At 51.4% G+C, this 15903-nt stretch overlaps 4 protein-coding genes across 4 annotated transcripts; 2 read left to right on the top strand and 2 right to left on the bottom strand.

Annotated features, from left to right (window-relative positions):
• Nucleotides 1-232: 232 nt before the first annotated feature.
• Nucleotides 233-2033, bottom strand: VE01_04594 (uncharacterized protein). The gene is made up of 2 exons (XM_018274065.2): nucleotides 1135-2033; nucleotides 233-1069 (listed from the first exon to the last, which is right to left on the bottom strand). The coding sequence occupies exons 1-2, from the start codon at nucleotides 1704-1706 to the stop codon at nucleotides 322-324; spliced, it is 1320 nt and encodes a 439-aa protein (XP_018131409.1). The 5' UTR covers nucleotides 1707-2033; the 3' UTR covers nucleotides 233-321.
• Nucleotides 2034-2425: 392 nt separating this feature from the next.
• On the top strand, nucleotides 2426-3641 carry VE01_04593 (uncharacterized protein). Its single transcript, XM_059463630.1, has 3 exons — nucleotides 2426-2919; nucleotides 2972-3446; nucleotides 3499-3641. The coding sequence occupies exons 2-3, from the start codon at nucleotides 3035-3037 to the stop codon at nucleotides 3606-3608; spliced, it is 522 nt and encodes a 173-aa protein (XP_059319782.1). The 5' UTR covers nucleotides 2426-2919; nucleotides 2972-3034; the 3' UTR covers nucleotides 3609-3641.
• Nucleotides 3642-5062: 1421 nt separating this feature from the next.
• Nucleotides 5063-9519, bottom strand: VE01_04592 (uncharacterized protein). The gene is made up of 5 exons (XM_018274063.2): nucleotides 8625-9519; nucleotides 8257-8377; nucleotides 8153-8193; nucleotides 7667-8099; nucleotides 5063-7619 (listed from the first exon to the last, which is right to left on the bottom strand). Exons 1-5 carry the CDS (start codon nucleotides 8659-8661, stop codon nucleotides 5969-5971), a joined length of 2283 nt encoding a protein of 760 aa, XP_018131403.2. The 5' UTR covers nucleotides 8662-9519; the 3' UTR covers nucleotides 5063-5968.
• Nucleotides 9520-11735: 2216 nt separating this feature from the next.
• VE01_04591 (uncharacterized protein) lies at nucleotides 11736-13341 on the top strand. Its single transcript, XM_018274062.2, has one exon. It carries the CDS (start codon nucleotides 12477-12479, stop codon nucleotides 13155-13157), a length of 681 nt encoding a protein of 226 aa, XP_018131404.1. The 5' UTR covers nucleotides 11736-12476; the 3' UTR covers nucleotides 13158-13341.
• Nucleotides 13342-15903: the final 2562 nt, after the last annotated feature.

The following is a 15903-nucleotide window of genomic DNA, read 5'->3' as shown; positions in this document are numbered from 1 at the left end:
ATATGTCAGGTACTGTATACTCTCCAAGGGCGTTTCATCCACTTGGGAGTATGACTCTCGACCTTGGACATTCAAACTCTTCAATGTCATCATATGCCAGGTACCTAGACACTTATCAGGGTTCTGGGTTTGCTACGTACAATTATGGAGGTATAAACTATACGTATGTCTTTCTCATATAGCCATCTATTTATAAGTGTTGACAATTGTGTTCTGATGTAACAGATGTGCCGCCCCAGCCAAACTTCCCCCTTGCAACTAATCTCTTTAGCTCTAAGAGCAGCATCTCCCAGTTTGTAGAAATAGTCAATAACGACAATTTCAGGCCGCGTTCTGCGCGTTCTCTGCACTCTCCGCGTCCGTCGCAATTTGCGCATCCTCCACGATCTGCGCGGCCTCCTGGATCTCCGCGTTCCGCACATTCTCCGCACCTTGTCCCATACCACAATCAAGATATCGCATCCTCATCTCTTGGTTATCACCACAGCAAATCCAGTAGCCCAATTCATTAACAGGGTCAAGCACCTTCCAAAACCGACCTTCGATCCCAGAGCAGTACCATTCGATCTTGAGTTCCGAGCCATATAAAACACGATGCTTATCTGCTAAGATTTCCCAAGCACACATCGAGATGGTGATACTGAACTCTCGCCCAGGCCCTAGAGTGCGTAGCATTCTCTCAATAGGGCCAAAAATGGAATGTTCCATCGCTAACGCGGACAACTTCAGAGTCCTTGCTCGAACACGTCGAGTCGCCCAAGTGATGTCTGGGAAGTCATCTCCAGTAGGCCTGATATCGCATATGATTGTAATGTCAAGACGGAGAACATTAGGAAACGCCTGAGGGACCATCCGACATAGTGCATGCAACTCCGAGTCCTCTGTTGTCGGATCGTCCCAGAGAACCCGCAATTGGGATCTACTATATTTATTGAGCCAGCACATTTCAAGAAACGGGATAGCGCGTAATCGCTGGGGAAGTACCATGCGCTGGAGGTGCTCCAGTAGATCAGGGCTCTTTAGATGAAACGTGTTAGTCGCAAAAAGGACATCAATGCCATCAGCATAACTGCTCAAGTCATTGTTATTCTTAGATGCCAATAGAAAACATGAGAGGTCTTGGAGATCACCTACGCTTGTCGGCATGCCAATAGCCATCCAATGATGCCAATAAAACATTTTGAAGGTCCGTCTTTTCCCCGCAGCAGCCCACACTCGCTAGGATTTGGGATGCCTCTCCAACATGTGTCCTCCCATGGTCTCCCCTTCGGGATCAGCTCGCCCTCCCTCGTACCGAATAGTGAGCGAAACAAACTGCCACAGTGACCATCTTCTCGCCGATGACACACGCAGCCAAACCACTGCCAGCCTTTGCGGATATCAGTGTCCCGGATTAGGTTCGAATCAAGGTCGCAGTGGCTGATCTCCGTTTGTGTCCCAGACTTCCGTACAAGCGGATGGTTGAATTCTAAATCCATGTGTAATGTGCGCCCACCAAATGCTTCAATAAGAATACTGCGGCGGATTTCATATGGAAGGCGCTGAAAGAGACCGTAGTTGTCAAAAGACACGAGGTTCTCTGACGACGTCGACGGCGTCAAAATGCTTGGTCGGTCAGCGGGGAGGAGAGGGAGCAGGTCCTTGTTCCTACTGCCTCTCTTTTTTTTCCGTAACACCTTCTTTCGGAGCCACTTGAAGCTCGGCATTATCTCACGATTTGAGGAATGACCGTGCGACGCAAATATTGGAAGGTCTCTAAACGTTATCACGTATGCCGGACGACGGAAAATAAGAGCAAGGCACTCTGAACAAGGTACAAAAACCAGGACGGCCAAACACTCCGACTATTACCCAAATGATGGGAAAGTGACTCGAAATCAACAAGAATTCCTTAAACGCTGTGCCTATGGCAATGGGTATTGTTGAGGGGAAAGGGGACGTGCGCAGTTCCTTTGCCTCCAGAATGGCAATATCCCTAACCATCCAGTCTAGTTCCTCAATTGGTTGCCTGATATGCAGCCACTAGGCTTAGCTGCGGCTCGACCCTTAGCTCCTTAGCTTGAGAGGGGTTTAAGGTGTCTATGAGACCTACAAATATGATACGTAGAGTCGCAGATAGTGTAGTAATTCAATTGATTTTATTTATTCTATATGCTATATTTTCTGTGGTTCTTGCCCCGTGTGCCATGTGAGATATTACGGCAGCCAGAGAACCACATATGATATTGGCTGTGTTCCCCATACTTTAGAATATCGTCCAACCGGTATGTCCTGACTTGGCTAAATGGTGGGTGGGGTCTCCCCGCTAAAGATCGCAGTAACCCGAACACTTGTTGTTGGTACTGTATGCACCACCAGATAACACTACTAGGACACTAATCCATATTACGCTATTGCTCTTGATCTACATAACCAGTATATTTGTATTTGTAAGGCACTTTGATCTGTACTTCAACCCGTATAGTCGCCGCCACTCTCTCAAACCGGATTCTTCTTCGATCAAGACGATTCGATATCCCGTAACTATTGCTCTTACAAACAGAAATGTCATCAATCAACGGGAAAAATGTGCTTGTTGTATGATCCGATGTCACCCTAGCTATTACATTTCTAAATTTATAACAAGACTGGTGCTTCGATTGGTATCGGAAAGCAGATCGCGCTGGCGTTAGCTGAGAACGGGGCAAATTTGATTTTGTTCTCTAGAACAGAAGTGAGCAGCCATTTTACCAATCTAACATGAGAAATTCTCCCATAAAATAGTCTAAACTGACAGAGCTTTCGGAAAGTATCAAAAGCAAGTATCCTGGCACAAAAGTCTACTGTGCCTCTGTGGACATTCAGGACTATGAAGGTGTTAAGGCGGGAGTACAGAATGCACTCAAGGAGATGGGTGACATTGATATTCTAATCAATAACGTAAGATGCCAATCTAAGCAGTCGAACCTTCACTAAAAGTTTTAATAACCAGGCCGGTCTTGCGCTCTGAGCCCCAGCAGCATTCCAAGACCTTTCAATCTCATATATCTTACAGATGAACAACACGAACATAAACGGGATGATGTTCATGACATATGCAGTACTTAATGCCTCTTTCATGAAAAAGAAAGCTGGTACCATTCTTAACATTTCCTCTATCACTGGTCTCGAAGTTCCTCTATTTCCGGGCGAGTCTGTTTATCACGCCGGTAAAGCGGCTCAAGAGGCATTCAGCAACGCATTGAGAAATGAGCTCAGCGGGGCTGATATTCGAGTCCTGGTGCTAGGAGCCGGTTGCGTGGCGACCAACTTCCACAGCTTGAGGGTGGGACATGATAAGTCGCAATACGAGAAGTTCTTTGAGGGATTTACTCCTTTGGAAGGTGAGGATATCGCTCGTGGGGCTGTCTTCATGCTAGAACAGCCATTGAATGTATTTGTCAAAGCTCTTGATATTGTATCGACTGGTAAGCCAACAGTTTCTTGTTCTCTTAGATGGCCAGCTAATTCGCTCGTTAGCACAAAGATCCCTTACAGTTTTTGACCGAGAATGGAATGGAAGGCAAGAAGAGAATTTAGTAGTACCTATAATAGGATGTAGGAAATGTTCTTATGTTTTATACTCATGACACCTCTATCAATATAATCTACTTTAATACGTAAATATAATTAGCTTAAATCTATTGTGGCATATGTAACCAAAGCATCGTCCCGCACCTTTCCTTACCCCATCCATCTTTGTAACCTCGTGCTCGTTCACCCCGCCAAATCTCCAAAGGCTCAATACACGCACAACCCCGTCCTCTCAACGATTTTATACCGCACATGGAAACCACACCGAGACAGCCATCGAGGTTGAGAAACCTCAAGGCCAAACGAGGCGAGCCAGTCCCCGCTCCACAACCGTCTACCCCCAAAGCAAATCCAACCCCCGCCGTCGCCGCCCCAAACAGCCCCCCATCACGCGCGTCTGCCGTATACTCCCCTCCGAGGCCCTTCCGCCATGGTATAGCTCGAATCCGCTTCTAGTTGGTTGATCCACAACGAGTTCCAGATAGACGACACGGTCCCGAACCCGGCGACGGGATTAGTGCGCAGATTCCCCAGAATCCGCGGCGCGTGTTCGATGTCACGGAGCACGTCTCGCTGTGTGGCTATGCGGCCTGGCTGAATAGGAGTTATGATTACCCTCGATCTGAAGAATAGGCAGCTGGTCAAGATGACGCATTATTCGATCTACGACCACGAACTCCCCATCTACCAACAGAGTTTCTTCGGTTCAGCCATGCAGGTTCTGCCTAGTAAGGTGGATGAAGACGGGTTTGCGGCCCTGAACGCTGTGCTAGTGGAGGAGGATTGTATCTTCCTGATTTCAAAATTCAACCTGGCGTCGCCGCCGGGGAGGTTGAAGCGGACGCCACTGGCGGTTGGGTGGGAGTATGATTGGTAGATTTGGGGGTGATTAGGGGTTTGAGAAGTATCAAATTAGGTGGTGGATCAAAGTTATTTTTGGAAATCTTGTAGTCTGTGTAGACTATCCATCACGAAGACGTTGTACTCGCGAACCAACACATCACTTCCTTCCTCTTCAGTATCCACAACTCCCCCCAATCCCCAACCCTCCCCCTGCCCCCAGTCTAGCCATCCTGGAGACGGCACCACCTCCCTCACCACCAGAGTCATCAATACCATACCCACCCGCGCACTCTCCCCCCCAGCTACCTCGCGCACCTCTACCGCTTCGAAGCTCGTCTGCATGTCAAGCGGTCATGGGAGTGAGTAAGCTCGCTCGATACTATGAGCAGAACACAGCGGATGTGTTCGCTGCTGCCTGTTCCGGCGAATGATTTGTGGAGATAGATCGATAGTGTTTTTGGGTTTGTTGCATCGTTCATAGCCTGCCTGTCGATGGCGTTGTTGTACTGGGGCTGGCACAACTCACTCACCCACCTACCCAGTCAATCACATCACACATCACCACATTCATTTACAGCCAATTCACACACAGCAGCATAGAACAGCACATAACATCACTCCTTTTTCATTCCCCCATCTACCCCTATCATCCCCTCAATCCCACCCTCCCACCCATACAAAATCCCCTCCAACAACCTGTTTACCCACAATCAGACCCATCCCATTCCACAACACCACCCATCCATCTCACCCAAACAAAAGAGAGAGTTTCCGTTTCCAGTAGTAGTAAAAAAGTAATAAAAAGAAGATGAACAACAAGGACGGTAATAGTAGTAGTAGTAGTAGTAGTAGTAGTAGTAGTAGCGTAGTAGTAGTAAGGCGGGTGTAATAAAAGAAAGAGGGATCTGTATACCTCCCCCCCTTTCCTTCCCCAACCAATCCATCCCATCCCATCCATCTCTCCCAGACACAAAAAAAAAAAGACAAGCACGAAAAACGGATGTCGAAAAAACGAACGAACGCCGCGGAACCATGCAGAAATGCCCAAAGACAACTAGACGTATTACCAAGTCCACCCCGGTCCAGTATAGATAACCCCCATCCCAGCCCCGCCATTCAATATCTCTCGAGAGAAGAGGGAAAGAACATCCGTCCGTTCGCATGGTTGCTTTTGTGCCCTGCGTCCGTCCGTCGCAAATCCCCCCAGTCGAGAGAAAAATCGAATCTCTATAGTAATAAAAAAAAGAAGCCCAATATTCATTATTAAACCCCGCAGCCAGTAATCGTGATTAAAGCGCCTCCTTCCCGTGGCCCTCGCCTCATTGGGTCGAGTTGGTGGAAAAAAAGGTTGTTTTCGTGTGAGAAGAGTAGTAGTAGTAGTTTTCGATGACTTGTGTATATGTATTGCGTTATAATCGGGTAAAACAGTCGTGGTCTGGTGCCGCTCTCGTGTTGCTAAAGGGGGCTGGCAGGACATGCGCTTTTCGTCACCGCGCCATCTTCATGTCTTCCTCCCCTATATCACCACGCTTGACGCGGCCGGGCCTCCGCCTCGGGAGACCTCCCAACCAGCTCACCGTACCCCCACAGGGAATCGCGGCCCGAGACTGCTCTGGCTGCTGTGTGCCGAATTCTCAGAGTCGATGTGTGCACTATCACCACTCCCCGCGCTGGCGCTCGCACTACCAGTCAGACTTCGGTTGTTTACGGGCCCTTTAGGCAGGTGGAGGGCGCTCACCCCTGCATGCTGCTCGACTTGCTGCGGCGCAACCATATTGCCCTGTCCCGGTGGGTACTGTGGGATCGGCTGCCTCATGCCTCCGGGTGGAGATGGGCGTCCGTTAGGTGGGTATCCCATGTGTCCGTTGGGTGGCGATGGTCGGCCATTGCCGCGGCCGAGTTGCGGGCTGTAGGGGTTTCCAGGGGATTGGCTTGTCCGGCGAGGGAAGGGTCCGTTCATGTGGCCGCCAGCAAACTGCAGTTCATCAAGTCGTGCTGACGTTAACGAGGCGGCCCTTGAATCCTGTCCTAGCGACTGGCGGTCGACATTTCCGTAGCGGTTCGACGAGTAGCCCATCAGCGGGTCGTCCATAATGGAGTCGTGCGTGCCGGGTAGGTTGCCGATTAACCTGGCGCTAGATCGGTTCCTGCCGGGTTGCATGGGCCTCTGGCCGTATCCCCTCCTGGAGTCGCCTTCGGGATTGCTGCGCATCTTGCTCTGGCTGATGCTAGGCGCCTTGCGGTTGCGTCGCGAGGTGACGCTCATCATGTCGAAGTTATCCGGGTCGATGAGCGGTGGTGCTGGACGGCTAGTTGGGTCAAAGTACTCGTCATCGTCGTCGTCATCATCGTCGAAGCCGCCATTCCGGATGGATGGGGTCGCGCCGCCTCTCCTGGGTCCTGGTGGTGGTCCACGCCTCATGCGCATTTCCTGTTCCCTCATGTTGATCTCACGCTGTCTGAGCATCAGTTCACGCTCGCGAAGCGCCATATCGTCACCCCCGTTGCCCATATTAGAGACGCCTTCTGGGATATCATCGTAGAGCACAACATGGCTGAACTCGTCTGCCAACTCATTGTCAATAGACCCGCGTCTCGACTGTTGGCTCGACCCATAGCCATTTGGTGGCGGCCGTCCGTAGCCGTTTGGAGCGCCATTCATTGGTCCTCCACGCCTCATTCCGGGTGGTGGTCCCATCGATGGAGCCCTTCCTCGTCCTCTGCCCATACCATTCATCATACCATTGGGCATACCATTGGGCGCACCATTCGGCCCGTTCATCGGCCGCGGTATCGGGGCTGACGATAACCGTGTCGGAAACTGGCCATTCCCGTTCACAGCAGGGGTCACTGGGGCTTCCTTGGGCTTCTGTTGGTTCACAATGTTGACGCTGTGCAACAGCGCGTACAACGTTTCGATTCGGGGCACTTTCAGGCCAACCGACTGTGCGAGTTTGATAGGCGACCCCAAGTAAGTTTCGACCTCCATTGGTCTCCTCGCCATGAAATCCTGGTACATGATGCTATTCGACTCGGATGGGCGGACCATTTCTTCGAGGGTCTTTTCGGTGAACCCTTTCGGGAAAGTGCACCCCTGTGCTTCGGCGATGCGTAGTAGTTCGTCCATCACATCCTTGATCATCGGCAAGACAGCCGTTTTCTCGAGCAGGGCCGCGTGGGACGGAGTCTCCATGAGCACACTCAGTGGGTGGAAAGCAATGGGTCTAGAAAATAGTTAGCGTGTTTCTCGTAGGAACTGTAATATCCATACCCGATCATCCTCTCATACTGCTGCTGGCGGATGTTGCGCGACACCTTGCAGTCCACTTGTCCGGTGCTCAGCGTCATTGCCAGCGCCTCGGCCATATCCTGCTGTATCGACGCCGGTATAGCCGCGTTCTTATTCGCAGCGCCCACCCAGACCTCTGTGGATGCCTTGTGCTCGAATTCACTGACTCCTAGCTGTGTGAGTTCCGCGCCGGATACCAGGGATAGGACAACGTTGGTCGGGAATCGCTGTTCGAGATGCGCCTCGACGCCGAGAGTGTGTGTCGTGTTGACGAGAATGCAGGTGTGTTGAGGAGTGACCACCGACTCAATTACAGCCGCGAGATCGTAAATATCGGGAAGGGCCTTGACGCAGAGCAGGACGTAATCGAAAGCGCCCTCTTTGCTGGCGGCAGCGTCTTCTGGTGTCCGGACAACTAGGGAATTGAAGTCAGCAACGAATTCGCAGGATCTGGCAGATCGAACTTACCATGCCGCGGCTTGAAGCGCTCGTTACCAAACGCTGTCGATCTGGAGGAAGGCTGTCAGTATTTGTGGCTTGGCATTGAGGAATTGTCCATCCGCGAGACTCACTTGAATGAAATGCCATATTGAGAGACCGCGTCGAAACCAGACTTCCATACCAACGTCACATCACAAGCATTCGTTGCTTGAAGCCTCCATGATAGAAAGGCCGACACTGCATTTCCGCCCACTACACAGACTTCCATTAGCATTGCGTCGCCCATATTTGACAGTTCATCGGCAGACGCGCAGGTGAGTCGGAGAGCAACAGGGACGGGAAGTTTAAAAAAAGCGAAGGTAGGAAGCGCAGTTGCATTTGTCCTAACTTGGAGGGACGGGACAGAGTCGGCGGGACCGGGGTTGAGGGTTTTGGGGGGGGGGGGGGTTGAGGTGAAGAACGGTATGGGAGATCAATTGGGTTAGAGGGATAGACGGACCTGAGAGGATCCTCAGTCGAGGAGCTGTCGGAGCCATCTTGCCCAAATGGGAGAAGTCGGCGCACTATTTCCAAGACACGACAGATGAGGTGGCAGCAAATGGAAGGAGGCGTGTGGTGCCAATGGCGCCAGTTCACCCGCGCACACGGACGCTGTGTTGTAACTTGACGCGGGCTAGGATAGTATAAGTTTCGGTGGATATTTGAGGCGTGTTGGGCGCTTGCTTTTGTGACGGGATGTCTGACCTGCACTGTATGCGGCAAGGGCAGGTATGTGTGTTCGGAGGGGGTGGCTGGCGGGGGTGGTTATCGTTTGAAGCGGGAGAAGCGTGTGTATGTGCGCCGGTGTGGATGATGGGATGAGGATTGACGATGGGGCTGGTAGGATCGTGATCGTGAGGCTGTTCGCGGAAAAAAGGTTGGTATGTCTCTGGTCGGAGGTGGTCGCCAGGACAAGATCAAAAACGAAGGTGATGTTTCTCTTTCCGCCAATAGATGTGAACGAGTGTCGGCAACTACAGCTGTGTGAATTACAGCTTTGGTTTGTAGTTGGTAAATTATTGGGGAGAACGAACGGTGGTGGCTTTTTTCGTGGTTTGACGTGGCTAGGATGGGGTTGTGGAATTGTCGAAGGAGGAGATACAATAGAGTGGATGAGTGGATGACAATAACTTCGTTCTGCGTCGAAGGCGTTCGCCAGTGGCTTTTTGGACTTGGCGGCGGGACCACAGTAGTACGGTTAGGATAGTAGGGTGGTACTTATTTTATGCATAGGATGGGAATTGGTGATGAGAGGTATCTTTTGTATGTGGTGGTGGAGGGAATGGTACTTTGGTGATTGGGGGTAATTGGAGGTTGATGGCGTGAATGGGGGAAGTAGCGAATTTCGATTGAATTTTGTAGATGGGATGGGGTTGCATAAATATAAAAAGCGTTTTTAGGCAAAGAGTACTTGTGGTTGTGGTGGTGCGGTGGTGGGTGGAGGAGGTATCTTTTGGTTAGTGATAGTGATTGTTAGACAAAGAGTACCTGGGTTTATGGTAGTGGGATGGTAGAGGAAGGAAGTATCTTTTGGTTAGTGATTGTCAGGCAAAGAGTACCTGGGTTTATAGTGGTGATATAGTAGAAGACAGAAGTACCTTTTAGTTAGTGATTCTCGGGGGCCTTGTTTTTGTAGTCTCCGTAGATATTCACAGTATGTACTCTACAGCCCACAGCCAGTATAATAAACCTCCACACAGCAAAATACAACATAGATGCTCAATCCCACTGATTGCCACTTACCACTACTCCAAACCACTATTATAGTACCTGCCTACTGCCCACTGCCTACTTTGCCCACTCCACTCCCATCTCCACTACTGTATTCTACACCAAAAGTACCGCCGCCATATCCCACTTCCCACAGCCCATCCCCGCCCCATCCCATCTCCCAAACCAGCAAAAGGAAGGCACAACCACTCGTACTTTCCCGTGAAGAAATTCGCATCCCAATTTTTCTACGATGAGCAGGCTGCGCGGGTGGAGCAAATTGGAGCAATGGAGCAAGAGGGAACGCCCGGCGATCCCACAGTTGGAAAATGGAGCCCTGATGCTGATGGGATGATCTTGGATGGACTCGATGGACTCGATGGACATCCAACTTCTCATGCCCTGGACGCCATCGTCGTATGAAATCGTATCAACGCACTGCATGCATGCCCCTTCTCCGTAACAATGTCTCACTTCGTGGCTACCACCACCCACCACCATCCGGTCACGGCTTTTTGTCTAGGGCTGCTAACCGGCCTGCCTGCTAACTGGCCCTGTTAACTTGGTAGAAGTATACTTGCTAAATTAAATGATCAACAGTCAGGCAGGAGGGAGAGACAACGCAGAACCTCGATCGACCCTTTACTGTGCAGTAGCAGCGAATCCAGTACAGTGCATGCATCATATACCGCACAACTTGTTGGGTTGGCTGTTCCCGCTGCTGTACCTTGCACTGCTGCTTGCTCCTCGCTGCGAGATGAAAAAGTCTCTGATGCTTGCGGGAACTGGGCAGTGCTAACTTTGAGATTGGCACAGTAGCGTCGTTTGTTCGTGCGCTGCTCGATTATACTGTACTTACTATGGAGAAGAAGAACCGAAAGAATTTCATATACCAATTACCATACCACAGTACTGTACTTTACAGCAGTACAAGGGAAAAGGGACCAACCAACCACCCACCACCCAGCCCCACGAGAGAGGGACTTAGGGACTTCCAAGGGGAGCTACCGGGACTGGCAGTGGTAGTGGTCTGATTTCCAAGAATTCCTCCCACATTTCCACTTCGCCTAGGTGCCGCTTTGGGGGATGGGTATGATGGACAGGGAAGAGAAAGGGAAGTGGGAGTGGGAGTGCTGATTGATTGATTGTTATGGCCGCTGCTCCGATGGCCGCCAGATTTGGGTGACCTGCATATACAATACACATACCATGCGATGCGATGCCTCCACCCACTCGGCCATACACATATCCGCCGAAAATCATAGGCCACAGATTGATTGAAGATATCCCATCCCCATCCCATCTCCTGTGCTGTGCCACAAACCCGCCGCTGCCTGTCCCTCCTCCGCATCCGCCATCCGCGTATCCTGCCTTGGCACCTAATCTTGACAGCAGCCATACTCGTATCCAACCCCGTATCGCACCAGTCGTTCATCAATCACTCCCTAGAAAGAGTACCTCTTGCCACCACAGCCCCGATCTAGTGCTCACCCCATCATCTATCCACCGAGCGAGAAGGAAGGGGGAAGGGGGGCCGAGTAAGTGAGTGAGTGAGTTGAGTAAGTGAAAGGGAAAAGTAAGGTTATCCCTATCCCCCCGCGTCGTCCGAAAGCTCCGGCCATTTCGCTCTGCGTCCGGCCAGTTTATTTATGGCATCACAAACCATGCACTTGCACCCAGCTAGTACAGTGTACATAGAGTGTTTTCCACTAGCTTAAGGGCAATCGTCGAAGCGGGCGGCGGAGATGGCGAAAATTGTCTTCGAGTACAGGTTTTTTGGCCCAAGAGCAGGCACGAGCGAGCGAGTGGCTGGACCGGGGGGTGGGTGGCTGGATGTACTCGAGTATCATACATAACTTCGACAGGGGGGTGTGCTGGCCACGCCGTTGACAACTTCCCACGTACTCCGCCTGTACAGTACAGTACTAGGGGGTTCCTAAGGATTCCCTAATGAGCGAACGTCATCGTCGACCGAGGGTGGAAGCGATCACCGTCCATCGCACTCTAGAGCGACCATCCTCGCAAGCCGTAGCCCCCACCTAACAGACAATCCCGCCAATCTCCTAGGCTGATCTTATGGGTGCGATTATCGATAATTTACTGCAACCACTACTAGAAAAAAACGACCCTAGCGACCCTGATGGTGGCCGACGACCTGGATTCGATCGATGATGATGAAGCTTTTTGTCCGGCTACTCCGTTATCCGTCCTAGGGAACTGTGATATGTAGCCTAGCTCTGCTCTGTCCTGTCGTCGCGCCGGCGCGAATCGTTGGGTGATGGGTGATTGATGGGCGATTGATTGATTGACGGTGCCGATGTAAGTCAGGTACCAGACGCGCTACTTGAAACCGTGGTTTTGCTGCAGCTTTAGTGTCCGTGAAAGATACGTCCGGCGGATATACCACAAACTCTGGTACTGTACCTGGCCTAGTAGAGGCGATTCTGGCGTGTCTACTACACGTTTGCGCTCTCTACTCCGTACATCATAGATAGATATAGATAGATAGATAGATAGCAACCAGCCTGGCCCAGATGATCTAGAAGTGCCCACACACGATGCTCTGGCCCGCCCTGACTAGCATAGGGCTCGCTCTACAGATATGCCTACATTCAGCTCTCTCCCCCCCGAGATTCGCGCGCTGATATGGAAAGCGACAGTCGAGCCCCGCACCGTCGAGGTCCGCATGCTCCCCCTTGAAAAAGGGAAGGGAAAGGCGAAGGTCCGGCACCTCGTCTCCCCAACGCCCGTGCCAGCGCCGCTACAGACCTGCCGCGAAGCCAGGGGCCTGGGTTTGTACGCCCAGGCCTTCGCGGAGGTAGAGGAAGTCGCGTGCGCCGATGGGGGCGCGGAGCCGCGGTATGTCTGGTTGAATCCGGATATTGATATCGTGTCTCTTGGGCCGACGCGGATCGGTTGGTTTAAAGCAGTGGCAGGTAGTATCAGGCGGCTGCAGATTGAGAGGGAGACTACGCGGGTGACGTTTGAGGAGTTAGTAGAGGTTTGTCAGTTTGAGAATGCAGAGGAGATTTGTATTATCTGTGCGGATGGGATGGAGGTTTGGCATAGGGTTGCGGAGGATCACTTCTGGCCTTGCGAGCTGGAGAAGGTCATCTTTATTGATGCACTTGATGGGAGGGTTATGAATAGCGTCGAGATGGATAGGGTGTTTGATGAGGTGGCCGAGGAGAGGGATAGGATATGGCGGTTGGGGGAGCAGGAGAGACTACAATTGGAGGCCGGGCGGCAGTTGGAGGGGGAGCGGCAATTGGAAGATGAGTAGAGGAGCGGGTAATGCGGATTTAATGGGCGGACTTGAGCGGACTTTGGAGAATCCCATCCATCGCCATTGCTGGAGAGAGCTGAGATACGGAAAGTCTAGAGTCTAGAAAGTATAGAAAAGCAGTACAAGTATTTCTCATGTACACAAAATGCATGTGCAAATGAGGTAACCAGCAAAACGTGGAAAAAATAATCACTCAACCTCAACAAACCTTCACAATCACAATCACCTTCCACACGATCGATCCCGTTCCCGCTCTGCATCTTGGTCATCACAGTCCAGTCAGTTTTTTCAGCTCTGCCAACCCTTTTGAAACCCCGTATCACCAGCCTAGAAAATCTTCCTTCCGAGCTAATTACTAGGTATCACAGACTGACTGACAAGCCACTATCGAAACAGCGCCGGCTTCCTCGGCATCATGTTTTTTCCCTACTAAATTCCCTAGGCAAAAAAGTTTCCCCTGGGAAAGCAGAAATCACCCAAGCTCCTTGTATCCCTGTCCTCCTCCCTAGCTTGCTTATACTTGCCTCGATTATACAGTGCTGTTATTACAACCCATGCACTTATATTATCCGAGAATAGACACAACCCTAGGAGAAGTACTCTACTCTTCATAAAATCCCCCCTTTTCTCACAAAACAGCCTGCAAAAGATATTCCTCTTCCCCTGTCAATTCACCCTACACCCTACAACAAAACCGCCCATCATGACGTCCCTCCCGTCGCTGCGCCCATCTCCAATCCCCAACCCCCGAATCTCCAATCTCCCATCACCACCGACGCCGTCAGGAACACGTTCAACATTTTCAACCTCCTGCGTCATAATCGCTAGTGTCACGGTACGTACCCCAACGGTGGTGGTTTTGTCGCGCGTACCTTGCTTGTTTGTGCCTTTCGCCACTAAAAGAACATTTCTACATCCGGCGATATAGGAGAAAACAGGTCAGGAACAGGACTGGGGAGAAAATATGGAAAATGGATGCGTATCATCCACTTTCCCATCATATTCACCCATCGTCAATTCTGTCCCCCCCCAAAATACTTGCTCTCCTAAACGCCACGAGCCCCTATCGAATAAATCACCACCTACCTGTACATATTGTACTGCACACCAATCCCCCCCCCCAGCCCTCAAATCTCCCATCCAACATCGTGAAACCACCCGGCTCGGCTCCCCTCCTCCCCCTAACCACAACCCCCCCACAGCCCCGGCTCCTTCGCTAGGAAGATCTAGAATCGGGCGCGCACGTACACTCCATCTCGCTCGTCTGATGTCAGGACCTTGCGTTGCCGCACCATGCTGCACGCACTGAACTGCGGTTTGGTTTAGTGTGGCCTAGAGGGAATACGGACGGATCAAATAAATCCCGGCGCGTTTCTTGTGGGTGGTTTGCGAGTGGTTTGTCGGTCTGTGCCTCCTCGTATGTATGTAATCAATCCCCAACCAGCCAGCCAGGCAACAACCAACGGATTTCAAACCCGCACTCCCCTCCTATCCTATCCTGCCGCCCCCTTCCCATCCCCCCTCCCCAGCACACCGTACCACAACCGCACACCGCACGCCACGCCCACGCTCCCGTCCCAGCCCAAACCCACAACCACAACCACAACCGCCAACACACCCACCTCGCCTCCAAACTTTGCTCGGTCACCACCCACACCCCTACACGACCACCTCACCACAACCCCTGCCGAGCTGACGCCGCGCCGGGGAGCGGGGAGGGGTGGTAGGGGGTTGTGCCAAGGCGAAGAGGTGCGGGTGTCGATCTCGGGTGGGTTGCCGGTGTGTTGTGTGGGGGGGTTGTGATGGGAATTGGATGGGGAGGAAGGGGAATTAGGAATTGACGTGTCTGGATGTGAGGGTATGCGGGTGTGGAGATTGGGGATGCAGGTGAATGACTGAGTAGTGTCGTGGTGAGGACTGCGTGCACATGCTGCTGTTCTGTAGGATATGACGCCTAGGTGACTGACGGGGGTGATCGATGGGAGCTGGGCGGCGGTTGTCAATGTCTCCGTCGGCGTGGCGTCCTAAGACATTCCCCCTTTCCCACCCACATCACCATCACCGCTCGAGTATACCGTAACGCAAAAAACAAATACCATCCTCCCCATTACCTCCTACCTCCTATCCCCTGTCTGCTATTGCTGCTGGAGAAGAAAGAAAAGTGATCTCCCACCAACTTAACTTCCTAGACAATTAACGAACTGCTAGACAGATCACCAGGGGGAAGATCTACCATAAGGGGTCCTCCTCCGCGGAGAATGAAGAGGGCCAAGACAGGATAGACGTTGTGGCATGTTGCTAGTGGGTGTTGATCTCCCATCCTGGGGGCGGATATTGGATGCTAAAGGGGATGGGATGGCGTTTGGTGATGGGGGTCGGATGAGGGATGGGGGATAGGGGTAGTGGGGGTTTGAGACTGATGGCTGTGAGTTGTTTCTTAATTTGTAGTTCGTTGATGGTTTTCTTTGTTGTTGTTTTGTCTATACTGCGAGGAAGGGGTTCACATCAAGGCAGGGAGGGTGTCTTTGTCCAAAGTTAAGGAAGATTCACTTGTCATTATTTTAACTATCTACTTCTCGTTGTCCTCTCTCAGGCCACTGGGCGTCTTTTATCATCCCTTCTATCATAGTCGGTGTGCGCTCAAGGGGCTTCCATAACGTCAAATTTAAATAAACCCAAAGCCAACTTCCAATTTTTCTCAATATTTCAAATATATCTCTATTTCCGAACATTTCAGTTCACC

The sequence above is a fragment of the Pseudogymnoascus verrucosus genome, assembly GCF_001662655.1.
Source record: "Pseudogymnoascus verrucosus strain UAMH 10579 unplaced genomic scaffold scaffold_16, whole genome shotgun sequence".
NCBI classification, from domain to species: Eukaryota; Fungi; Ascomycota; class Leotiomycetes; order Thelebolales; family Thelebolaceae; genus Pseudogymnoascus; species Pseudogymnoascus verrucosus.
This window is presented reverse-complemented; position numbering and strand designations above follow the sequence as displayed.